This window comes from Balaenoptera ricei, chromosome 11 (assembly GCF_028023285.1).
Source record: "Balaenoptera ricei isolate mBalRic1 chromosome 11, mBalRic1.hap2, whole genome shotgun sequence".
NCBI classification, from domain to species: Eukaryota; Metazoa; Chordata; class Mammalia; order Artiodactyla; family Balaenopteridae; genus Balaenoptera; species Balaenoptera ricei.
In genome coordinates this window covers 54,194,205-54,220,889 of record NC_082649.1, presented here as the reverse complement: position 1 = coordinate 54,220,889, position 26,685 = coordinate 54,194,205, and the positions used below count along the sequence as shown (strand labels likewise).

Here is a 26,685-nt window from a genome sequence, read left to right as displayed (position 1 = left end):
CCAGGGAAGTCCCAAAATCAGTCTCGTTGGGAAAAAAAAAAAGATCAACAATGGAAATGGTGAGCTATCTGAGAAGACTGTAATTTTTTTTTTGTAATTTTTTTTTAAGACAACACATTTAAAAAATTTATTTATTATTGGCTGCGCCACACAGCTTGTGGGATTTTAGTTTCCCGACCAGGGATCAAACCTGTGCCCCCTGCAGTAGAAGTGGAATCCTAACCACTGGACCACCAGGGAATTCCCTGTAACTGGTTTTAAGTCATCCTAGACAATGCCCAAACTAAACGACCACTCCCTGGATATGAAGAATTAGAAGAAATGAGGCAACACAGCCCAAATCCTTTTGTAGAAGGGAACATGGTCCTTAGTTGTAAGGCTAAAGATGAAAAGAACTGTACACCAATGTGGTATTTTAGGTAGCAAATTTGTTTTACATAAGACTATGGGTGAAGCATTTCTGAAACTACTATATATGTATGCTAGGACTGGGCAAATAAGTAAGTATATTTTAGATAATGAGTCCCAGGTTTCTCTCTGTGAAGAAACTTACAAATAATGAAAGGAAGGAGACTGGAATAAAGCCTGTGATGTTGGGTTAGAATCAGAAGTATCAGTATGAAAAAAAAAAAGTATCAGTATGAACTCAAGGTTTTTAGTATATTTCAGATAGATATGTGTGTAGGTGCATCTGTGTACATAAATATATTTCCTAGTGCTGTCTGCTGAGAGGGCCTAAGAGCAATGACACTCCAGCAGAAGTGAGTCCACTCTGCACCCAGATTTTTGTTTCTAAATACCAGTTTGCAATACAAGGAACCAGGGTTTCTTGGAGAAATGGCTGTCCCCACCATAATGAGCCATATTGTGGGACTTCCCTGTGGTCCAGTGGTTAAGACTCTGCACTCCCAATGCAGGGGGTCCGGGTTGGATCCCTGGTCAGGGAACTAGATCCCACATGCCACAACTAAAAATCCCTCATGCCACAACTAAAGATCCCACATGTGACAACGAAGATCCCACGTGCCGCAACTAAAACCCAGCGCAGCCAAATAAATAAATTTTTTAAAAAATTATTTATTTATTTATCTATCTATGGCTGTGTTGGGTCTTCGTTTCTGTGCGAGGGCTTTCTCCAGCTGCAGCAAGCAGGGGCCACTCTTCATCGCGGTGCGCGGGCCTCTCACCGTCGCGGCCTCTCTTGTTGCGGAGCACAGGCTCCAGACGCGCAGGCTCAGTAGTTGTGGCTCGCAGGCCTAGTTGCTCCGCAGCATGTGGGATCCTCCCAGACCAGGGCTCGAACCCGTGTCCCCTGCATTGGCAGGCAGATTCTCAACCACTGTGCCACCAGGAAAGCCCCCTATCCTCTTTTGAACCAGCTTTAACACGGCCATTCCCTCACTGATGAGCTGAACACGTCTCTGACACATGCACACTCTATATTGTGTGCATAATTCTACTTTTTTTTTTAAACCAAAGTTTTTATTTTTTTAAATAAATTTATTTATTTATTTATTTTTGACTGCGTTGGGTCTTCGTGGCAGTGCGCGGGCTTCTCATTGCGGTGGCTTCTCTTGTTGCGCAGCACAGGCTCTAGGTGCGCGAGCTTCAGTACTTGTGGCTCGCGGGCTCTAGAGCGCAGGCTCAGCAGTTGTGGCGCACGGGCTTAGTTGCTCCACGGCATGTGGGATCTTCCCGGACCAGGGCTTGAACCCATGTCCCCTGCATTGGCAGGCGGATTCTTAACCACTGAACCACCGGGGAAGCCCCATTTTACTTTTCAAAATTTATACTTGGTAGGTTCATCCTCAAAGAATATGAAAACAATTTAGGTCACCATCGCCTAAACTATTATTACTCTTGTGGGCCTACCATTAATTCAGAAGTGCTAGTTCTGAATCAAATGACTCTATTTAGGTGACATTTTGAAAGAGAAAAAAAAAAAAAAAACAAATTAAAAGCCCAGTGACTGGCTGGGCTAAGGGTGCTGTAGAGGTTGACTACAGAGACACTGGAGGAATTTGGGGGGGATGGTACTGGCCTCTATCTTGATTGTGGTGTTGGTTACATGACTATGTACGTTTGTCAAAATTCACAGAAATGTAAACCAAAAAGAGTGAAATTTATTATATGTAAATTATACCTCAATTTTTGAAATTAAAAAAAAAGTACTAGTCTCTAAAATTTGATTTTCTAAATATCCCACCAGATTATATGCTTACTGTGATTTGTTCTCGTGCTCATTATTAAATTTTAATAACTAGTACTGTTGCCTAGGAGACATAAAACTCACTTTTAAGCAAGAGTAAGTCTAGCACTATACACTTAGGGAGAAAGAATAGATGTCAAAGGTAGAGAAAACAAAACTTACAACATGTCTGAGGAGAATGGAGGGGTGGAAGGGAGTCATATATCACTCATGGAAAGCAAATTTCTTAATAGCTATATACCCCATTTTATTTATTTATTTATCTAACTATTTATTTATTTATTTTTGGCTGCATTGGGTCTTAGTTGTGGCACGCAGGATCCTTCGTTGTGGCACGCGGGCTCTGTTTCGGCGTGCAGGCTTCTCTTCAGTTGTGCCACATGGGCTCCAGAGCACGTGGGCTGTGTAGTTGCTGCATGGGGGCTTAGTTGCCCCACGGCACGTGGGATCTTAGTTCCCTGACCAGGGATCGCATTGGAAGGCAGATTCTTAACCACTAGACCACCAGGGAAGTCCTTATGTACCACATTTTACCCCATTTTATACCCCATTCTATTCTTTCTAGAAATGCAAAGTTCTGCCATTATTGTTCTCATATTTCTGCTTCTTATTGTCGTGTTTCATGAGCAAGTCAGGATCTACACTGGAGGAAAAGGGGAAACAGAAGTTCTGAGGTTTTCTTCATCTTCTTGGTCACCCTCCATTTTTAGTAACCATAAGATTAGTTGCTTTCAGTTTTACAACTCGCTCATCCAGCAAGAAATCCATCTTGTAACCCAGTGGTCCCCAATATTTTTGGCACCAGGGACCGGTTTCGTGGAAGACAACTTTTCCAGGGACCAGGGTGGGGGGGTGGGGTATGGTTCAGGCGGTAATGCGAAAAATGGGGAGTGGCAGATGAAGCTTCAATCACTCGCCCACCACTCACTTCCTGCTGTGCAGCCCAGTTCCTAACAGGCTGCAGACCGGTACCAGTCCGCACCTGGTGGTCCGGGTGTTGTTTGGCTGTGTTGGGTCTTTGTTGCTGCGCGCGGGCTTTCTCTAGTTGCAGTGAGCAGGGGCTACTCTTCATTGCAGTGCTCAGGCTTCTCATTGTGGTGGCTTCTCTCGTTGCAGAGCACGGGCTCTAGGCACATGGGCTTCAGTAGTTGTTGCATGTGGGCTCAGTAGTTGTGGCACATGGGCTCTAGAGCACAGGCTCAGTAGTTGTGGTGCACGGACTTAGTTGCTCCATGGCATGTGGGATCTTCCTGGACCAGGGATCGAACGTGTGTCCTCTGCATTGGCAGGTGGATTCTTAACCACTGTGCCACCAGGGAAGTCCTATACCCTCTTATACCATTATAGATATCTTCTCTCAGAAGAAAATGCTTTCAATATTTTATGTTGTTCATTGGATAGATTTTTTTTTTTTGGCCGTGCCATGCAGCATGTGGGATCTTCAGTTCCCCAACCAGGGATCTATCCTGGACAGATTTTTTCTAAAAGATTTAAAAAATAACAACTGTACACATTTTGATCAAATGTACATCCACGGTTGACTGGATGTGTCTGCCTCACTCCCAGATACTGGCTGGTGGTGCTGCCTTCCTTAGGATATTGCCTGTGGCCCTGGGAGTGGGACCAGAGCTCAGCAAGGGCTCACCCTGCTGATGAAATACTCCCGTTAGGAAGTGGCACCATATCACTGCCGCTCATAAGCTTTGGGACAGGCTAGTCACGTGACCTTCCCAATACAAGTAAAGAAAAGGCAATCAGACTTTTTCATTTAAACAGAAGGGTTTTTTTGGTTGTTTTTTTTTTAAAGTTTTTCTTTTTCTTTTTTTTTGGCCTCGCTACACATCTTGTGGTATCTTAGTTCCCAGAGCAGGGATAGAACCCGGGCCCTGGCAGTGAAAGAACTGAGTCCTAACCACTGGACCGCCAGGGAATTCCCTAAACACGTTTTCAATGTAGTCAGATGTATTGATTGATTTGTTTCCTGTGCCTTTTCATATTTAGATTATTCATATACCATAGAATTCACCCACATAGTTGTAAAACCATCCCCCCACTGCCTAATTCTAGAACATTTTCATCATCCCCAAAAGAAATCCCAGGAGGATGTGGATCACGGGGGACGGTTATGCTTGCTTGTGGAGGCAGGAGGCCTATGGGAAATCTCTGTACCTTCCTCTCAATTTTGCTATGAACTTAAAACTGCTCTTAAAAAGAAAAAAAAGTCTTGGGGATTCCGTGGCGGTCCAGTGGTTAGGACTCGGCACTCTCACTGCTGGGGCCCAGGTTCGATCCCTGGTTGGGGAACTAAGATCCTGCAAGCCATACAGTACGGCCAAGAATCAAACAAAAAGAAAAACAAACAAAAAGTCTTACCAGAAAAAGTAAACTTAATAGCAGTCATTGCCAATTTCCCCCAACCTCCCAGCCCTTGGCAACAACTTCCTGGCTCTATGTATTTGCCTGCTTTGAATATTTCACGTATATGAAATCATGTATGGTACCTGGCTTCTTTCACTTACGTTTTCAAGGTTCACATGTATCACTATTCCATTCCTTTTTGAGGCTGAATAATATTCCACTGTAATAATAATATTTCATTTTGTTTAGTCACCAGTTGAGGGACATTTGGGTTGTTTCCACTTTTTGGCTATTATTGTTACTATGAACATTCATGTACTAGTTTTTGTGAGGACATGTCTTCAGTTTTTGTGGATATATACCTTGAAATGGCATTGCTGTGTCCTGGGGGGCCTTGAAGAACTGCCAGATTGTGTTTCAAAGTGTTTGTAGTACTAGCAATGTATGAGGGTTCCCATTACTCCATATATTCTGATTACTGGCAGCCCCACGGCCAGCTGCAGAGGGCTGTAGTCACCCTTAGAAGGTTTAGGTCCCTCAAAACTCACCTGAATATCCTGGAAGAGACTGGAGGAACCAGGGAGGGCTGAAGATCAAGCATTGATTCTTTCTAGAGTTTTCCTTCTCTGCACTTCCCTCGTAAGTGGGTTCTGCCTCATTTTTTTTTTTTAATTTGTTTTTATTTTTGGCTGTCATTGCTGTGCACAGGCCTTCTCCAGCTGTGGTGAGCGGGGGCTACTCTTTACTACAGTGCGTGGGCTTCTCATTGTGGTGGTTTCTCTTGTTGCGGAGCACAGGCTCTAGGCATGCGGGCTTCAGTAGTTGTGGCACGTGGGCTCAGGAGTTGTGGCTCGCGGACACTAGAGCGCAGGCTCAGTAGGTGTGGTGCACGGGCTGAGTTGCTCCGTGGCATGTGGGATCTTCCTGGACCAGGGCTCGAACCCATGTCCCCTGCATTGGCAGGCAGATTCTTAACCACTGCACCACCAGGGAAGCCCTGCCTCATTTTATTAGCAGCTTCTCCTGGGGCTTTCACAGGATTAAAGATTTCTTCCATTAAAAAAAAAAAATGCATCCATCCAACTTTCTATGTTCAAAAGTCTCCCATTGTGTTCAGCTAGGAGTAAAAGGGAAATAAAAGTGAGAGGCCTGAAAAAGGAAATGGGGAATGGAGTCCAGAGTTCACTAAGTCATACACTCCCATCTTGAGTCTTTGAGGAAACTGCTACTCAGGATGGGTCACAATTTTGAAGCTGAAGCGACTAGTGAGCAAAAAGCACTTTAAATGCTCAATGCCAACATGGGCTGAAGTGGAGAGGTTCCCTATGCCAGGTCCTGATGCCTGGCACTTTAGGAAGGAGGGTCCTGTACAGTAGGGGTAGGACCTACCACCACTGGAACTTCTGTACACGCTATCACAGTTGGGAAGGGACATACAACAGGGGGAAACGTATAGGGGGTGGGGAGTGGAATCCAGTGTGGTGGCTTGCCAGACGCTCCATTCAGAGGTTAAACCTAAGACTGATCAGACACAGAAAGCAGGTGGGCAAAGTTGGGGAAAATTTTCCAGTGAAAAATGAGGTCTCCTAGTAAGCTGTGAACACACAGAGCACAAGAGAAGTCTTCATCCTCCTGGCATGTATGTTACCCTGCCAGCAAAGAGGCACTTGGGCAAGTTGCTCACGTCCCCTTGGCTGGAGTTCACATCCAAGTAGTTCCTCCCACCCCAGGCAGAGGTTATAAGGCCAGTGCCCACCTGGGTGGTGGCATCTGTGGGAAAACAGGGTGGGGGGCTGTGGTAATTGGGAAATCACATACTTGTCCCTCTAAAGGGACATCTGCTACTCAGCTTCTTGGGAGAAGACAGGCCTGTGGCTGCCAGATCTGAAACTTCCCAAGAATCCAAAAGTCCAGATTTTAAGCATTTAAGCTCTTTAACACTTCCTCGTTTAAAATGCTGGTATCCATCTGTTTTGAAAACACTGCATGGACCCAATCTGACCCACTGACCAGAGTACAACTTCTGGGCCATGCATCAGAGACTCCCTTTCATGATGGGCAGTGTACACACCCTTATTTATTCTCAATTAAAGGATGACACAGACACACTCTTTCCATGGAAAAACCCTCTTGTTTATTTGATTAAACAAAAATAAAATAAGCTGCATAGGAACAATTTTAAAGTCCAAAGAGACACCAACTTTGTTTTAAGGCTGCAGTAGCTGATACAGCATCTCCTTGCTACCTTCTCCAGCCTTCTCTGTGGACCAGAGCGATACATTCAGAAGCCTGTTAGCTAACACAGGAGTTTTTGAACACTTTTCCACTGGTTCTTCACCTGCTCATTGCCTGTCATGCCTGAGGCCTGCAGTATATCACTTAAGATTTAAAAGTAAAAATCCAGAGGGCAGGAGAAAAAAAAAACCCACCCCAAACAAAAACCTACCTTAAAGGTTTGGGGGGAAAACCTTTGTTTCCCCATTCTCCACTTAATTGACGGGATCCGCACCACCACTGCGATGCCCATTTTTAAAAGTGTCAAGAGGCAGTCAGCACCCAGGTGGGCTTGCAGCATGGTTTCTGTGGCCCGGGCAGTTAGTCTGGTGGTGCATATCCCTTACATGTCTGCCTTGGACAAATCAATAAAAAAAAAAAAAAGTCTTACCTTAGTCATTCTAACATCAAGGCAACATGCCCATGTTAATTTCTCCAATTTTTGCATTTACTTTTCTCACAAAAACAAAAAACCCTCAACCAAGCCATGTATTCTACACTTTAAAATTAAAACATTTTGCTGACCGGGCATGACAGCTAATGGACAGTATTAAGCAAGATTCATTAAAAAAAATACAAACGACCTTCCCACCCACCCGAATATACCTAACATGCTAGTTAAAAACAACAGCCCTTACCCTCCCACCCTCTCACCTGCATTGAATTTAGGGGAAAAGAAGAAAAGAAAGAAATCTTACCGCCCTAGAAACAAGAACACCCCAGAAATGTGAAAAATCCTCCTCTGAAGAGACAACTACACAGACTGCTAGAAACACAAGGAACTATTCCAGAGCTGGTTATTTAAAGAAAGTAAACACTTTGCTACACACATTAACATTCAGTCAGTGTGCTCTGAGATAGAGCCTTAAGAAAAATACTACCTGAGCTTGTAAGTTAATACAATCATTAAAAGGAGGTCTACGACCATGTGGATACACAAAACTTTTAGAACCATTACTGGTTAAATGATGATGGAAAACATCCCACCAGGCTGGCTTGTTAACCCGTAAGATCGGTTTTTAAAATAGGCATCATTGAGGTATTTCTTCACCATGACATTTATAAACCAAACTCACAATAATGACAGTGGTGTTAAGGATGCTCTCTTCCAACCAAAACAAAAATTAAGCGAGGGGGGAAAGAGAGGTGGAGAGGCAATACAGTATATCATGGTAATGTGCTTCTCAACTTTATCAAGTATTTAATAAACAAGCAAAGGAAAAGAATAACCCGTCAAAGAACATGTTACCTTTGGTAGGGGGGGAAAAAAAATCAAACACAAAAGAGCAACACACACACTTCACCATCACTGCTCAGTAAGACAGTGATTGCTGCAATGCCATGGTGAGGGACATCCTGCTGGGTCCAGAAAGGGTACAAATACAATCACGAGGTCTAAAGGATGTTCATTCCCTTCCAATAGGTGATATTCCCAACAACTAGACCCTTAGAATTGCTCCTAAAAGGGTGTTATTTTCAGACATTCAAAATACAGATATTTTTTCTCTTGAAGAGAAAAAAAAAAAAAAAAGACCTAAAGGTCTTCATTTGCAGATAAGTCCTCAAAAAGGTCAGATGAACCCGTGGTTTCAGAACACTGAACAACGTGGTAACAGTGTGCATAACTCCTGGTGGGGGGGGGGAAAAGCCAGATTGGTAAGAAATACTTGGATTTATGACTACATTTGCCTGTATAGGACTATTTGGTTTCAAAGTTTCTTTTCCAAGGTCAATCAAACGCTTCTCCTGTGAGAAGTCAGTTCTGGATTTATGAAAACATTTTCTTCTCGAGGTAGCTCTCCACTCCTACCCACTCCCCGGTGGATTAATACTATTTAGAGACCCGTCAGATACTAACATGAGGTAGATGACTTTCACCAAAAGTGAGGTAGAAACTAAACAAAAGCAGATGGTGTGGGATGGAGTGGCTGGTGTGTGTGTCCTGTGCCCTGGCCCACAGGCAGCCCAGCCCAGGGAGGCCAGAGCGCCTCAAGAGGGTCAGGCTCCACGATCCCATCACACGCAAGTACAAGACTATGACTTTTATACAGCCCCAGACTGTTGGAAACTCAGCAAGAGTGATGTTTTAAATAAATACTTTTTGGCACCATTGGATTTCTTCTTCTTTTTTTAAACAGAAAAACAAGCCTATAACTTTGGCATATCTCTCACTATCTACCAGAACACAGCAATCTTAGAATCTTCCAAAGAGTAAGACGACACACATACAACAGTATTCTGCTGCTTCAAGCCCAGAAGACCTCCCGCCTCCAATCATTAAGCTTTGGCTTAACTAGAATAAAGCAGACTGAGCCAATCTCATGCTATTCTCTTACAGCCCCATTACAAACTGCCTTCCATCTGGCAACTTTTTTTTGGCCCAGCGTGTAATTTAGATTCCATTTATGGTACCCCTGTATGTGTTTCCCCGATTCCCCAAATAAGTTAGACTTAAAAGGGCATCCATCAATCAAAGAGTTAGTGCACTTGGGGGTACTGTTTGGGCCACTGGGCTCCAGCCAACTTGCATGCCACCTGCCAGCCAGCACACAGCACAGGTTCTCAGACAGCGTTGCTTCTCGTGACCAAATTCACAGAGGAATTACTTAAAAAACAAAAACAAAACAACCACAACAAAAAACAGTAACACTTTCGAAACGTTAAGTTGGTGTCAACCAAAAGTGGCTTGTATCTGTGGGTTATTTAGATTTCCTTTAGCCATCTCAATATCCAAACCTATACATCCAAATCCAATTGGCATCCCAAACCATATACTGACCTTACACCTCACCTCACCCCCTGACCAGATCAGACATACCTGAGGATTTACTGTCTCAATATCACATCTCCTCAAGAGAAACATTTTATCCTCTTCCCTCACAGCACCCAGGACCTTATCTTTTCACCACTTTAAAGATGCCCTCTTTGACCCAATTCCTGCTACCCTAGCATCACCTCATAATGGGCAGGAGATACGCATTGATAAACACTTGTTATCTCTCACACTAGGGAGGTCCAAATGCTGGCTTTTCTCATCTCTCTTCCACATTGTACAAGATGCACACTCTGGAATGCTTTGCACCAATCCCTGTGGGTCAGGAGTCAATCTGGGGCAGCCACAGATGGCAATATTTTAAAAACAAAAGCTTCCCAAGTGTGACCATGTTTCTCAAATGGCAGTGATGCACAATTTTGGGTGCAGAAAATGTAAGGAGACATACCTTTTACAGAGAGTAAAGAGGCAGTATCACCCAGCGACACGTTCATTTCAGGGAGCGGACCTGTTTGCTTTAAAGCAGGCAAATTGAACAGTCTATTAATTAAGCCCTAATCATTTTAGCCACATGTGGAAACCCTGGCTTTACAACCAGATCCACAAAAAAAAGTTAAATAAGCAGCTTTGGTTGCTGCTACTCACCAAGAAAATTTCACTCAGGTTCCAATATTTCCCCACATATGGGGAAACTGGGAAGGAAAGGCTAAGAGTGAAGATGTTGAAAATGAAGACAGAATAATCAAAGGTATTGACTACCGGAAATAACTTAGCCTAGCCATAATCATGACCTGAGTTTCTGAGAACATTTTAAAGAATTTAAGATACTTTTTTTTTTCAATTAAAAAAAATTTTAATCATTTAAAACCAGTTGTCTTTGGTGTTTAAAGGGGGATTATTTAGGGGGCAGGGGGATTGAGAGGAGGAGATTCAGCACCAAGTTATTCCAAAATAAAAAACAATAAAAATGTTTAATTACATGATCTCTTTACCAGTTAAAACTTAGAACTTAGGGGCAACATAAAAGGCAACTGAATAGGAATTAGAGAGGGATTCACTATTAGAGAGGGAATGACTATTAAATTCTTCAATAAAAGGAGAAACGCTTTTACATAACAAGATCCCCTGACACCTCCCCACCCTGAAACACAAAAGCTGGGGGACAGCAGTTTGAAGCTACTTTCCAGTTTTTGGATCCCTTATTGCATGTGGTTCTCCTTTATGGAACAAGGTTTCCCCCATCTTGGTCACTCAGAAACCCCAGAACTAAAGCAATGGGAAGAGACAGGGGACCACGAAGTGGTAAATTAAATGTCCAAAAGAGCTGGATGGGAAAAGCAGTTTGATTGGCTTGCTACACTGTTCCCCATCATCTCCTTTTTTTGGGGGGGGGGGGGGCGGAATGACAAAAACAATCGATCGACTTGTTAGTCTGTTCGTTAAAAACTCTATCCATATTGCAAGAGGAATTTCTCTTAAATACAGGAATAGAAACTGATCTGTTAGTCTTCCCGTTTAAACAAGAGGTGTCCTGGAAGCCACTGCCATCTGAGAGCACCTCTTTCTCCTGTGGTGCTCTCGAATTTGGTTCTCATTTCAGTATTTGAAAGACAGTTAATGCCCAGAAGCACAAGGTTCTGTACCCAAGTCCAGCTTATGACAAACCCACCCTGTAAAGTGACGGATGCCATCCCATGTTTCTGCAGCAGGAGTCTGGCTTAATAAATTTTCATTCTTTGGTACCGAGATACAGGTTGAACAAGAGGTTTCACGTCCTATACGTTTTTCCGGTCAGGGCAATGTGGTTTACAAATCCTTTACATTCAAAGGCCTTTGGGGGGGAAAATTCACGTTTACCATGCTCCATGGCTCGGGAGCAGACCACTCTGTAAAAGTGACCCGAGCAGAGGGTGTGGGGATGGGCTGTTCCCATAAACTTGACTTTAAAACATTCTATTTCCCTGAACTTCCAAAGCAGGAAAAAATTGTGCTTTTAAAACAAAAGTTCATTCCTTTGCCTACTCTTCTTAGGAAAAGAAATGCCTAACATTAAGAGAACAACACTCAATCGCAGTCTGGGGGTCCCTTGCCTGTGTCTCATGCTCTCTGCTGACCAACTCAGCACACGCATGCCCACCCACCCACTCAATGTCCACATGCCACATGCCTGAAAATCCTCTTTCTGAGAAGGAGGTTAATTTTCTTCTTCTACTTAATTCTTTATAACCAACAGCAAACTAAAAACACTTAACTTCTGAGAATACTTTCAATCAAAAATCCTGAACTACGTCTATTTTTCAGAAACCGAAGTGTGAAAAGAAAAAGTTCTTTGGGAGGTGGTATAGCATTTTCAGTTTTACTATTTTGGTGTAAGGTGGCTTCACACCCACACATACATACACACGCACACACACACACACCCTCCCTTAGAAGAAACAAAGATTGCATACCCTAAAATAGGAATGGTCTGCTTTTCTTGGCTAGCAAGCCACAGCCACTTCTTCTAGGAATAAGAAAATATACTGATGTTGAACGGGTTGAGAAACACACTGAGGTATAAAAGAACACAGGAAGTTCACTGTTGCAGCATTAAAAAAAAAAAAAAAGATTTTCCCCAAAAAGATCAAGATCACACCACACAGCCTAACCCCATAAACACAGTATTCTCAAGAACACAAATACTCTACAATTAAGCATCTTAAATCCCATTTTTCCACGTTTTATAGTTTTTTTTTTTAACTTAGTAGTTTTCTCGTGTTTGCTTGGCTCAATCTACAGAATGCACCCCACCGCACACATCCAGCACCCTCCCAGCCACAGAGATGCTAGGCTTGTGCATTTCACGCCCCACGGAGGGGAGAGGGGAAACGTGAACTCCACTGAGCGAGGGTGGGAGGGCAGAGGGCCTGTTGGAGAAGGAAATGTAAAGGTTTCTGAGGTAGATAGAGATCATCACTTCACAGGCTCAATCCCTGCAGAAAAGATACGTACATTCATCTGTAAAAAAATAAAGATGAGGTAGGACATAAGCAATGTTGTACTTTTCTTGTTGTCTTTAAACAAAAGAAAAAAAAAATAAAAAGAAATTTCCCTGAGACGGTTTCTTCTTTGAATTTCAAAAGGGGGAGGAGAGAGAGAGAGACGTACACACGCGCACCCCAAACACAGAAGCCTAGGAATGTGATTAGAAGATGAGGATTCGATTGTTGCCAAAGTCCACCACGACAATCATCCCATCCGGCGTGACAGCGATGCCGGAGGGCCGGTCCATCTGCCCAAAGCCACTGCCCTGAGCGCCAAACTTGCACAGGAAGCTGCCGTTGGACTCGAACATCTGCACCCGGTGGTTCCTGGAATCGGCCACGATGATGCGCCCCTCCTGGTCCACGGCCACGCCCTGTGGGCGCAGGAATTGCCCATTGGCGGTGCCCTCTGAGCCCAGGAAGCGGGCCGACTGGCAGTCCGGGTGAATGACCAGGAGCCGGTGGTTGTTGAAGTCGGTGACCACCAAGTGGCCCTCGTGGTTGAAAGCCACCCCCCTCGGGGAGTCAAAGTGCTTCCAGAGAGCCCCCTCGAAGCCATACTTATTCAGGAAGACCCCATCGGGCCCGAACAGCTGGATCCGGTGGTTCCGCGTGTCGGAGACCAGGATCTTGCCCTCGGAATTCACCGCCACATCCCAAGGGTAGTTAAATTGCCCGTTTTTGGTGCCCTTCTCACCGAACTTGAGGAGGAACTGGCCCTCAAAAGTGAAGATCTGGATGCGATGATTGTCCTTGTCGGCCACCACGATCCTGCGGGAGGTGTCACAGGCTACGCCGGCGGGCCGGTCGAACTGCCCGGGCCGGGAGCCCAGAGTGCCGAACTTGTGGTGGAAGGCGCCGCAGGGCTTGAACACCTGGATGCGATTGTTGCTGCGGTCGGCGACCACGATGTAGCCCTCCTTGTCCACGCTCACGCCCCAGGGCCGGCACAGCTTGCCATCGCTGTCGCCCTCACTGCCGAAGCTCAGGCCCGGGAGCCCGATGCCCACGTAGCTGCGGCCGGACTTGACCACCACCTTGAAGGGGCTGTTCTCGATGTGCTGGTTGCACAGGGTGACCGACACCAGGTGCTCGCCCTCCAGCTGTGGCCGGTAGCTCACCACGTATGTCCCGTTCTGCTGGTCGCTCACCTCCGCACCAAACAGGTTGCCGTCAGGGCCCAGGACCACGGCCGACATGAGGTCGCCTCCTGAGAGGCGGGGCTCCCCGTCGTGGTCGTAGCCGATGACAGTGAAGGAGGCCACCTTGCCCTGGAGGGCCCGCTTGAGGCCGTCGCCCGTGGCCTTGGTGAGCGGCGCGAAGGCCCCGCTGCTGACAAAGCCGAAGGACTTGATGGCGAGGTAGAGGGCCTGGTCAGGGGGTGTGAACATGACCCGGTCGTCCTCCTGGGGCTGCAGGAGGCTGCGCACGGTCTTGAGCTCCTGCACCTGCGCCAGCATGCGGTCTCGGGCCAGCAGGATGTCCAGCGCCCGCCCCTCCTCCAGGACCTGCTGCACGGCGCTGATGGTGCTCTCCAGCTTGTTGAGGTTTTGCCGCAGCTTCTCCACCTGCAGGTACAGGGACTTGGCTTTCACCTGGCGGATTTTCTCTACCTGGAGGGAAAGGTGAGAGCCGGGAGAGAGGACACAGAGGCTTAGAACCAAGACAGAAAACAACGCATCAGCTGACATACTCATACCGAGGGAAACCTCACACTTGAGGGTCTGCAGAAACGTCTGGTCTGCATTCCCCCAAAGTGGCAAAATCCGAAGACAGGGAGGCTGGGGAACTGTCCCTGATCACAGGAGATGACTACAGAGACCTGACAACTAAATGCAACAACTGATCCTGGATTGGGAGGACACTGCTATTAAACACACACTGTCCCTGATGGTCCAGTGGTTAGGACTCTGTGCTTCCACTGCAGGGGGCGTGGGTTCGATCCCTGGTCAGGGAACTAAGATCTTAAAAGCCGTGCAGCACAGCCAAAAAAAAAAAAAACCAAACCAAACCAAACCAAACCAAACCAAAAAAACACCAACCCGCTATTGGTGAAATGTGACTACAGACTAAGGATTAGATACTGGTGTTATATCAAGATTCGACTTCCTGGTTTTGATTAGCTGTGATTAAGAGAATATCCTTGGGGCTTCCCTGGTGGCGCAGTGGTTAAGAATCCGCCTGCCAATGCAGGGGACACGGGTTCGAGCCCTGGTCTGGGAAGATCCCACATGCCGCGGAGCAACTAAGCCCGTGAGCCACAACTACTGAGCCTGCGCGTCTGGAGCCTGTGCTCCGCAACAAGAGAGGCCGCGACAGTGAGAGGCCCGCGCACCGCAATGAAGAGTGGCCCCCACTTGCCACAACTAGAGAAAGCCCTCGCACAGAAACGAAGACCCAACACAGCCATAAATAAATAAATAAATAAATAAATAAATTTATTAAAAAAAAAAAAAAAAGAGAATATCCTTGCTCAGAGGAAATAAACTGAAAACATTTAGGTGTAAAGGGGCAGTGTCTCAAATACTCCAACTTACTGTCAAATCACACACACACACTCACCTACTGAGAGAGAATGATGAAAATGGGGCAAGATGTAAATAATCAGTGAATCTGGGTAAAGGATACATGGGGTTCTTTTATTATTCCTGCAAATTTTCTCTCAGAAATTAAATAGAAGTTAGAAACAGCCATGTAACAAAGAAACGTTTACTGAGCACCTACTCTGTGCCAGGTGCTGGAGGTACATGTGGCCCATAGAAAACATGGGCCCTGCCCCACTGAGCTTAGAGTTTAAAGCAAGAGATACTAAGCAAGCAAAGAAATACTGCAAGACAATTTCAGACAGTGCTAGGGGTTAGAGGATAGAAAAAGAGTGTGACAGACAGTGACGAGGGAGGCCTGATTTAGACAGAGGGTTGTCAGGGACAGGTGGCCTTGAATGTGGAGAGAAAAGTGGCAGAAAGGGGACCAGAGGCAGGATTGACCAACGGACTGTAGTACAAGGCTGGTCATGCACTCCCAACAGACTGAATCGAAAATGCTCCTATGTACAGAGGGCCTGAAGTCTCCTGAAGGATATTTCTCTCTCAGCATAAACACACAAACACACACACACACACACAATCAGAGACAGAAAGCCTGTGTGTGGAGAGAATAAAATGACGGATTTGGTGAGGATCACAAACCCTGCTCTTTCCTTGTCCCGTTTTCTCTCTTCACAGGGGTTAGAAATCTTCATCAGGGAGCCTGAGAGGGCCCACACCCCAAATTTGGAGATACCAACTTTTTAGCAACTGTTGGCCTGTATTATTTCCAAAGGGGCCTCTAAATCTAAAACACCGTGATATGTAAACAGGGGTTCTGACCTGCTTCTGACTCAGATCACACTATTAGGGAACGTGGGATTTTTGTCTGACTGATCAGTTCTCCATTCTTTTGCAGGAAATAACTCAGTCCTCTAAGTTTAAGTGGTTTCCTCTGAAAAGAACAGATCAGTCGCCCAGCCAGTGCGTGCTGTTTTGCAGAGAGAACCATGACTTCTGAGTGCTTGACCGATCTGAAAGCCACAGAAAGTCTACTTCAGAATAAGGGTCCACTGTTGGAAGGGCTGGATTTTAATCCGATTTTCCCGTCGGGGGTGGATAACATGATTTTGGACCTGATTCATGTGTATTCATCTGTCCACTCTGGAAGGACGTGTGTGTGCAGAGAAGCCCACGTGGGGACAGATCAAAGAGAAGCTCTGTCGTTTGGTTTTGCACTGGGCCAAACCTCTCGGCCTCGATTCTGATCCCTCAACCGGATGGTTGCAGCTACCCGCCAAGAGGCAGCCATGTCCACTGGAAATGCACAAGCCACAAGAAAGGACATGCATCCAGATACCTATAACTGGGTCACCGAGCACTCAAGTTATCTCCAATAACCAGGATGCAAGAAAGAAAAAAAAAAAAAAAAACCACTGTGTAACAAGGAGGTGCCCAGACAGAGCCAGGCAAGAGGGAGCAGAAAAATCAGTGATTAGTGAAGAAGAAGGGGGACTCCCACAGGATTTGGGGCGTGGTACCCCAGCAAAAAAGCAAGCACAAATGGGACTGAGGTGTGTCCAGAATGAGCAAGCTGATTTTGGAGTTATCCAAGAATGAGTTTTTAGGCAAGTAAAAACAAAGCTGATAACATGAAGAAGAGACTGACTGTCCTTCCCAATTTGCTTCTCCTACGGTAAAAAACATGCTCCCTATTCCTCCTGAAAGAGAACTGCCTTGAGAGAGGTCCTCAGCCCCACCGGAGGGAGGGTAACTAAGGTGAGATCTGCAGAAACCCCTGCACACAAAGGCCTTTTCATCAGCAGATCCAGAAGAGCAAGTTTGTGGCAGAGTTCACCACAGAGCTCTCAGGTTGCAAGAAGGGGGCCCCTTTCAGTTATAATTAACATTCGTGGGTGGCATGGGACTGGCAGACCTTGGGGACATCGGAGGGTCTGAAAACTGTGTCAGGCCCACAAAGGTGCCTGAATAAATCATGTGAATTAAATCTTGGACTGTTTCCATCCAAGGACTCTTCTCTTCTATCAAAAGGCAGTAGAGAGTCAGAAGAAGCAGAAGCAGCTAGGTACAGAGCTAACTCAAAGGAAGAGGCAATGCAAAAGCCCACACAGCCTTCCCAAAGGCCAATACAATTTACTCTTTCAGGGGACAGGAAATTGGCGAGGACCACTTTCAGAAATCGACATGCGGTCCCCACCATCATACAGTTTGCAATGAGCCAAACAAGCACCACACACCCAAACACACCCGTTCACATCAGCTCTGTATAGTCTTGTTCCTGTGTTCAGAGAAGGTGATCCCAGTTGAACTGGCATGAGGTACTGGCCCCTCTTAGGCACGTTGCCCTCTTCTACCTGAGTGAGAGCGCGCAAGATCAGAGAAGAAAATGCTGCAGGGGACGTGGGCGGGGCGAGTCATCTCTCCAGCTGATTTTATCTAAACAGCACACAGGCGTGCTCAGCGCTCTTTCCGGCTCCAACAGGAAGAAAGGGCACACACTCACTGCCCCCACAAGTGGAAAACTGGTTTTCCACAAGGGGTCAGGAAGTCCAACCAGCCGGGACACCAAAACTAAGGACGAGTGTTAGCAGCCTGCTTTCCTAACAGCAGTCTCCATTGTACTCCCTTCTTTCTGCTTCCACCTGAGTGCCTGCAATAGAAAACTTGAGACTCTGTCCAGTCTCGGGGACCTGACTGCTTCTGAAAAGGCTTCTTGTCGTCTTACTACTCGGAGGGGAACCCCTGCATCTTTCTGCAGACAAACTTAGGGGAAAACTACCAAGTGATCTAAACTCAGAGCCGGGATCCAGGGTGTGACATCAGCATGCTGTCACCCTGCTGTGGTTCAGAGGCCGTGCCGGCCACCGAGGAGCCCCAGGGTGGGGTGGGCGTGCAAACCCCTCCCACGTTACCTTCCACAGCAGCTCACACTCCCGCTCCTCCAGGGCCTTCTTGTGTCTCGCAGTCACGGCTTTGACCTCCGACTGTACCACTTTTGCCTTCATCTCCACCTGCTCTGCCACCGTCTGGGCCTGCTCGATGCTCAGCTGGAAAACCAAAAACAATCTCAGAGCATGAGAAGTACCTTCCCTCCTCACACACAACACTTAAGGCTGCTTTCTTCAGCCCCAAAAAGCTAACGCCTTAGGCCCCCAACCCAGACCTCGAGGTCCACGTCCTTGGAGAGGAAGCAGGCACTGGGGGAGAGAAGGGCATCTGTTTGACATGTAACTGAAGGAGCTGCTTGGCAAGGGCTGCATTTCTTTGTATGAGAAATAGCACCTACACAGTGAATGTCAGGACTATTAAGAGATAGTCTGACACAGTGAAACCAGTGTAGCTGGGTCACAGCCCAAAACAGACTGGGGATCAGATGTGAAATGTACTACTGCAGGTGCATGAGCAACTTCCCACAGACTTTCCGACCAGGCTCCCCACCTGGGGGAAACCTCACAGGCTGGGCACATCCCTCGGGAGAAGGTGTGCAACAGGCTGCAGCCCAGCTCAGAACCAACGCCAAGTGCAAACTGGGAAACAGTGTCTGATGCACCTCAGAAGCCATGCCTATGGCCAGAGACCACCTCTGCACCCTCATGCCCCCACCCTGTACCACCAGCCCCCGTAAATCTGCCCGTTTAATCAGACGTATGATTGTTCATAAAAAATTAATCCAGACAGAGGCCTGGTGTTTTCATGAATATTACATGATATGCCTTGAAAAGCCACAAGGATTGGAGATACTGAGGTATTAAATCAGGGAACCCAAACTGACTGCTGATGCTGCAACAGGCTTTAGAGCAGGTGTCCCAGATCAGGAGGGACCCAGGGAAGCCTCAAGGGTTTAGAACCTGCCTGGGTTCAGGAATCAGCTACAGGTGACCAGTCATCTGTGTGCCCTGCAGAGAACGGTTTCTGGGACACGAAACACATCTAAAGCTGGCACAGTCCTGGACAAGCCAGGCTGGTCATCCTAGGGCTCAGGAAACCCAGGTTCAAATCCTAGCTCCACCTCCTACTGGTTCAGACAAGCTCCTGGCCTTCTCCAACTTCGGAGTGAAAGTGAGAAAAATGCAGGACAATATGTGGGAAGAGCTGAGTCCAGCCCCTGGTCCAGAGTCAAATACTGCTCTTATTAATAGCACTCAGCTGATAAACCCCTGAGACAAAGGCTCAACCATCCTCCCCCCTCATCCTACTTAGCTCGCATCATACAGGTAGGCCTATTCACACTTCCTACCTTGTTTTGTTTTTAAACTGTAGTAAAATACATGCAGCATAAAATGTCCCACGAGTTACATTCAGCACATGCAATGTGGTGCAGTCACCACCACTATCTGGTTCCAGAACACCTTCCTTACCCAAAATGAAGCTTCCACACCCATGAAGCAGTCATTCCCCATCTCCCCTCCCTCTCCCCCATTGCATCCATAACCTACAGTCTCTACAGACTTGTCTATCCTGGATATTTCACACAAATGGAATCAAACAATACATGACCAGCCTTATTTTCATGAATATGCTCCCAGCTAATCAGCTATGACTCATTCAGTCACTTACAACTGGGACCCCTAACTGACCACCTTTCATGCTCTCAGCCTGATGACACAATAATGGCACGGCTGACACAGTTAACCGCCCACTGCACTCCCTGCCCCCATCCCCGTGAGGCCTAAGGATCCACTGAGCGGATCGGAGCTGGCACCTGGCCAATCTGGGTGGCTCACGGGCTGGCTATCCTTGCCTTGGGATGCCTTTCTCTTCCAAAGTCACCCTAAAATCTCAAAACCCAGCTCAGATGCCACTTCTTCTCTAAAATCGGAAGTAAAGGACACCTATCCACAGTGTTTCTGCTCCATCTTTACTATCCTGTCCCAAGTGTCATTACAGATTGAACTAAGGTGGGGCCAGGTACACAGTGCATGGTACTTAGCACTGGGTTCTAACAGGAACAATCTATACATTTTATACTTGCTCATGTCTATGGCCATGACCGTGTTTTATCAAAGCACTACATAACTGCACTGGGTTAAATATCGTCCTGCCAAAATTCAGGTGTGCCTGCAACTTCAGAACGTGGTTAAGATGAGGTCGTATTGGACTAGGGTAAGTCCTAAATGCAGTGACTGATATCCCATAGGGCCATGTGAGGACGGAGGCAGAAACTGGAAGTAAGGCAGGTACAAGCCAAGATGTGCAGACCACGACCTGCAGGAAGAAGCAAGGGAAGGTTCTTCCTTAGAGCCTTCACATGGAGCACAGCCCTGCTGACACCTTGATTTCTGACTTCTATCCTCCAGAACCGTGAGAAAATAAATTCCTATTGTTTTAAGTTACCCGGTTTATAGCAGCCCTAGGAAACTAACACAGTAGCCAACAAGTTGAAATAGATGGCTGTATCCAAATTACCCGAAACACAAAAAGTTAGACTGACGGATCAAATAAGTGTGCATGTAAGCAGATACCATAACAGGGTGTCTCGGGCTGTCTGTCAGGATTGATTCAGAAAAAGAGAAACCTCACTAGACATTTAAGCAGAGATGATTTAATATAGGGAATTTGGTTCAACGGGAAGCGGGGAACTGCTAATGCAAAGTGCACCCTGAGGATTAAGACAGACAGTAACTGCAGTCAGTAGCTACCACCCCTTGGGCTCAGAGAACGAAGAAAGTAGGGGTTACCAGGACCCAGAAGTATGGGGGAGGGACACCCCAGGCCCAGCTCATTCTGGGAGTGGCAAAAGCTGGAAACTGGAACCAACTTCTGCTGCCAGGGTAAAAAAAAAAAATACTGCTGATAAGAACAGGAAGTCAAAAGGAAGAAGCAAGTCCCTTCTCCCCACTTCCAGACACGTGGTTTGAAATGAACACTGTAGCCCCAGCCTCACACGGCACGACTGTGAAAGGGTAGGTTGGTAGGTCATTAACCGGTACACCCTGTTTTCAGATGTGTTGGTTATTAATTAGCACAGAGCTGGTATCCACACCAATATCTGACTGAGGCAACCAAGCCTATGTCCATAACATTTCTTTAACGCTTCCTCAATGGAAAGCAAAGGCAGCAAACTGCCTTCTATTTATATTAACATCATATTACTTAACCAAACTGAGTTTCCATTAAAATCAGAAGAGATGGAAATAACAGGTCCACATTCCTACAGGGCAAAAACTGGCCGGAGAGCAATGACCACCCCTTCCGCATGCACAGTAAGTGTCTGCTCGCCACCCACCCTCCTAGCCAGGCTGCTCCCAGTGTTTCCTCCCAGGTCCCTAGCAGGCCCTTGGGTTAACTCCCATCCTAGGACAGGAGCTATTTCTTCCATTTCCCAAATAGGTCAAAGGGGAGCAAAGCTCTGGCTATAATTTGAGTCATCCCCATTCCTAGTCGTCATAAAAGTCCTAAGTGAAGAGACCAAATGGATCTTTCCTCTCCAAATCCTACACAACACCCCGGCAAGCATTGCATTCCAAGACGTGCAGACCAGGACCTGCTTAACTAGTTCCCATTATCTAAGCAGGGCATATTTGAAGGACGCCAAGAGGCAGGTGGGTTGGGGGAAATGGCAGTGGGTAAAAGGGCTGGGGAAGCTCTGAAAACAGAAACACGCACTTGAAAGAAAGAAAGAAAGAAAGAAAAAGAAAGGAGGAAGGAAAGAAAGGAAGGAAAAAGGGAGGGAGGGAGGGAGGGAGGACGGCAGGGAGGGGGGAAGGGTGGGTCACCTAACAAGCATGGGGGCTTGAGAAAAAATGTTAACTTCAAATGTTAACAGATTCAATCAAACACTCGAAGTTGAGGCAAGTCAGTGATGCCAGCTGACTGCTGAGTGGTGGCCACTTAGTACTGAGGAAGAGTCTGAGGCCAAATCTGGGTTTCACAGGGAAGGGTGCAGAAAGTGATTAGTGATGTCTGCCATGGAGAACAGTGGTGGCCTGATGACAGGTATTTAAAGTGTCCTGATAGAAGATAATAGAGAATGCAAGTGTCACCCATAAGCTCAAAGGCCACCATACCGGTACCAGAAGGGGGAATTACTGTAGTTCACTCTAAAATGTAATTTTTATCACATTTAATATCTTTGAAACTATGATTCATCTTAACATTGTCAGTGGGTTTTTTCCCTTTGTTAGTTGTATATAAAATAAATGTGCATCTTACAGTTAATGGCATCTGAAATGTGATGAAAGAAATAAAAGTAACGAATCAAGGCTGTCTTACATGGAGAGCAACTATATTCCTGATCCAAACTCTGGATGTCCCCCAGGGAATCTGTGCACCTTTATGAAATCCTCTAATTACATAAGTGACCAAAATGTTGTACTTTCATGAAGAGTGAAAGTGACTTGGATATCAGATTACTTGACTCATCAGAAAGATTACTTTCAGTATCACACATAGGAATGCTAATAGCTGCTGAGAAAGTTATTAAAATCCTAAACCATCTGCCCGCCCTAGAACACACGACTGATTCTTTACCATTTCCAAAAAAGGTCTTGTGTTAAAAATAATTCATGTATTCAAATACTCGTTCTAAACAGTTTCCTATTCAATTACTTTCTAAAATATTTATCTATCTATCTATTTATGGCTGTGTTGGGTCTTCGTTGCTGTGTGCAGGCTTTCTCTAGTTGCGGCGAGTGGGGGCTACGCTTCATTGCGGTGCGTGAGCTTCTCATTGCAGTGGCTTCTCTTGTTGTGGAGCACGGGCTTCAGTAGTTGTGGCACGTGGGCTCAGTAGTTGTGGCTTGCGGGCTCCAGAGCGCAGACTCAGTAGTTGTGGCACACGGGCTTAGTTGCTCCACAGCATGTGGGATCTTCCCGGACCAGGGCTCGAACCCGTGTCCCCTGCACTGGCAGGCGGATTCTTAACCACTGCACCACCAGGGAAGTCCTCCTATTCAATTTCCGCTGGAAGATTAGCAATGTTTCTTTCCCTCCCCATAAATAAATAAATAAATAAATAAATAAATAAATAAATAAATAAATTTATTAATTAATTATTGGCTGTCTTCACTGCTGTGCGCGGGTTTTCTCTAGCTGCGGCGAGCAGGGGCTACTCTTGGCTGTGGTGTGCGGGCTTCTCATTGTGGTGGCTTCTCTTGTTGTGGAGCACAGGCTCTAGGTGTGCAGGATTCAGTAGTTGTGGCACACAGGCTCAGCAGTTGTGGCTCACAGGCTCTAGAGCGCAGGCTCAGCAGTTATGATGCACAGGCTTAGCTGCTCCGCGGCATGTGGGATCTTCCCGAACCAGGGCTTGAACCCGTGTCCCCTGCACTGGCAGGTGGATTCTTAACCACTGCGCCACCAGAAAGTCCTAGCAATGTTTCTTGACTTTCAAGCTTATCCTACCAGGTGAGGGAAACAACCTACGATTTTTTTGTTTTCCTAAAACCTTGTCACCTGGATCAGGCAAGAAGATTCAAAAATTAAGGCACACTATTACCTGCCTATGTAAGAGAACTTCACTATATCTCAGAGTTACACATGTCCCTTCCTAGCCCCAAAGGGATGGGAATTCAACAGAAACAAGGGTCTAAATTACCAGGACGTCTCATGCTTCCAACAGAACAGAAGAGAATAGCATGGCATAGCATAGCAATAACTAATGCTTCCAATAAAATAAAATTAAAAATAAATAAGTAAATAACCATGGCATGACCTTTATTTACCACCCAGGAAAGAGTCTGAGATTCAACCTTAAATAAAATTTCCCGTGCTCACTTATTTCTCACCTATAAACAAATCTGAGTAGCAAGGTGAGCACCCAGCCTTTCTATAGTCCTGACTGAACACCCTAATGTCCACTTGGATTTGGGGAGGCGGCTGGATGGCAAACAGGCAGCTGATGTGAAGGGGTCCAGCCAGGGTATCTGGAAGAAGCCCTGACCAGCCAGTAACTCCAGCCACATCACTGTCATCTTCACCAGACTGTGAGGTCTCCGTGCACTGCCCCCCCCCCCACCACGTGATTGCTGCTGCACGGGTGTCACATGGGCTCATCTGGGTCGTTGTCCCATGGCCTCCAGACACTGGTGTCTGCCCAATAATCTACACACGCCATCTGAAAGGGAGTGGGAAAGGTTTTATATGCAAGAAAGAACCAGGGAAACAGGTGACGGGTGCGGAGGGACTGACCTGGATGGCCTGGCGGCCCTGCTGGGCGTCAGCCAGCAGTTGGATGGTGAGCGCCCGTGAGTCCTGCAGCGCCTCCTGGAGGTAGACGAAGCTGTGGCCGCCGTGCCGGCCCACAGTACACTCTCGGCAGATGGGCACTGAGCACGTGTCACAGTACAGGTGCAGCACCTGGGGACCAGAGAGGGCCAGGTGTTAATGACAAGGGGGTGCGTGGCGGGGTGCCCTGCATCCCAGGACCCCACAATAAACAAGCACACCCCATAGGGAGCGGGAGCCCTGCAGGCAACTGTGAGGACAACTTGCTCCCCCCATCCCCACCCAAAGAAAAAACAACCAACACCCCCTTCGTTTTACTCCAGTTCCATTCACAACCACAACTGAGACACCGCAAAGGCAAAGATGAAACAAAATGATCCTCCAGGCACTTCCCTGGGGGGTCCAGTGCTTAAGACTCTGCGCTTCCACTACAGGGGGCACGGGTTCGATCCCTGCTTGGGGAACTAAGATTCCGCATGCCGCGCAGTGTGGCCAAAAAAAGAAATAAAAAATTTTTAAAAATGTGGTGCTCATCAATTGACCTTAGTAATTGACAATAATTATACAGTCATATGAATAAAACTATTTAAAACAAAAACAAAAGAAAACAATCATCCTCCATAAGAGATTTCCCTGTATCTGAGATTAATTACCCAGAAAGGTTCCAAGATTGATTGTCTCCCTGGTCTGAGATTGGTGGCCGGAATGAAAGGATAAATCGACAAGTTCCTCTTGCCACCCCACGCTCTGGGGTGGAAACCAGGCTGGGGGCCAGGATCAATGCCCCTCACACGGCAGTTGGCTGCCACCGTCCCCCCATCAAGGACACGAGCGCACCCAAGGCACTCAAGCAAGGTGCGGGCTTAAGCTTCTGGAACAGAGGCCAAAGGCTAATGGTAAAGTCAGCCAGCTTCTTGTCTTTCTTCTTCCTGCCAAGTTGTTCCAAGGGGCTGACCCTGGGAGGCAGCCGGTGCTGAGAGCGCCGCTTTATTGGATGCTCTGTGCCTCCCTGGGGCCCTGCGTGCTGTGGGGGGGAGCAGCTTGGCACCACCTCCACCTGCTGATAAACCTGCTGAGAGCCGAGGTCTCAGGAGCCAAAGCTCCTTGGCACAGAACGGGGCCAGTCCCGTTGCATCCCTCCCCAGAGCCGGCACTTAGGGCCACTGTCTATAAATGTTTGCTGGCTTGCTTTCAAGAGCAGAGCTTCAGTTTGCCTCTGGTACACCTGGGGTGAAGGAAAGCGAGCCAACACTCGACAGACAGGGAAGGGAGCATGTGTGTGTGTCGGGGGGTGGGGGGGTGTCTTTCACATACACAAGCACTCATCTCGAGGTGAAGAGGCTGCACAGGGAGCAAGGGCTGGTCCCAACGCATGGAGGCTGGTTACCCTGTCCGAAGCACAAAGCACAGAGACCCAGAAAGTTCGTTCCTATTAGGCTGAAAGTCCCACACAGAAAGGGCCTGGGGCAGATCGAGAACGCGGCTCCTCTCATTCTCCAGAGACCAAAGTCTCGGCGTAGTGCGCGTCCACGAGGAAATGACTGCCCAAATGACTGTCAGCCAAACAGGCTGCTCCACGTAGGGGGTGTGTGAGCCAGCAGGGGTTAGGTTGCTTCTCTGGGAACTCTGGGATTCAGGAATGGAAAAAGGAAAGACTTAGGATATCACGTTCCTACTTTGAAGAAATGGTTGTGATACGGCAAGTTTTCTGGACCTTATTTTACAGGAGGGAAACGTGATCGGGTTTGTAACTTTAGTGCCGATTTTTGTCCCGTGCTGTACGTTTCCAGCAGCCGTGGGAGACGGAACCCAGGAGGCATCTGCCTTCCTTTGTGAAGGCTAATCACTCTTTGAAGAAGGTCCACCATTTAGAGACTATCTAATCTTTCTCATTTGATGAATCTAAAATTCCCAAGCCAGCCTTAGATACTAACCGAAAAATGCTAAACTGGATAAATGTGGGGAAATTCCCCGACACTCATTTTACGACATGGTGCTAAAGCAATTCTCCAGCCAGTTTCCACGACTCAACCACATCCCTCCCCTCTGCTCCCTCCATTTGTCACGGGAATAAAGGGATCACTCCTGCTAATGTGAAGTGTGAAAATCTCCTGGCAGAAGGCTCCCTGCTCTTACCAAACAGCTAAGCAATCTTCTCTTTACCTCTGCTCAGGAGTTACCTTTTCTTGGACAACGGTGTGGACTGACTAGTGTCCCCCTGCTTTAGGAGTCTGTGGGCTCCTGCGAGTGGGGAAGAACCTTAGGCTGCAGGCCCCCGCATGTCCAGCCTGGAGAGCCCAGGTATCTCTAAAATGGGTAAACGGGGGTCCTGGGATG

At 46.9% G+C, this 26,685-nt stretch overlaps 1 protein-coding gene across 1 annotated transcript in view; it reads right to left on the bottom strand.

The window, feature by feature from the left end:
- Positions 1 to 12,654: 12,654 nt before the first annotated feature.
- The window catches only part of TRIM71 (tripartite motif containing 71), a 58,067-nt gene continuing 44,036 nt past the window's right edge, over positions 12,655 to 26,685 (bottom strand). The window contains exons 2-4 of the mRNA XM_059939081.1: positions 24,313 to 24,480; positions 18,096 to 18,230; positions 12,655 to 14,250 (exon numbers count right to left, since the gene is read on the bottom strand). Of these exons, the coding sequence (XP_059795064.1) occupies positions 12,799 to 14,250; positions 18,096 to 18,230; positions 24,313 to 24,480 (1,755 nt within the window). The 3' untranslated portion in view covers positions 12,655 to 12,798. The remainder of the gene's footprint in view (positions 14,251 to 18,095; positions 18,231 to 24,312; positions 24,481 to 26,685) is intronic.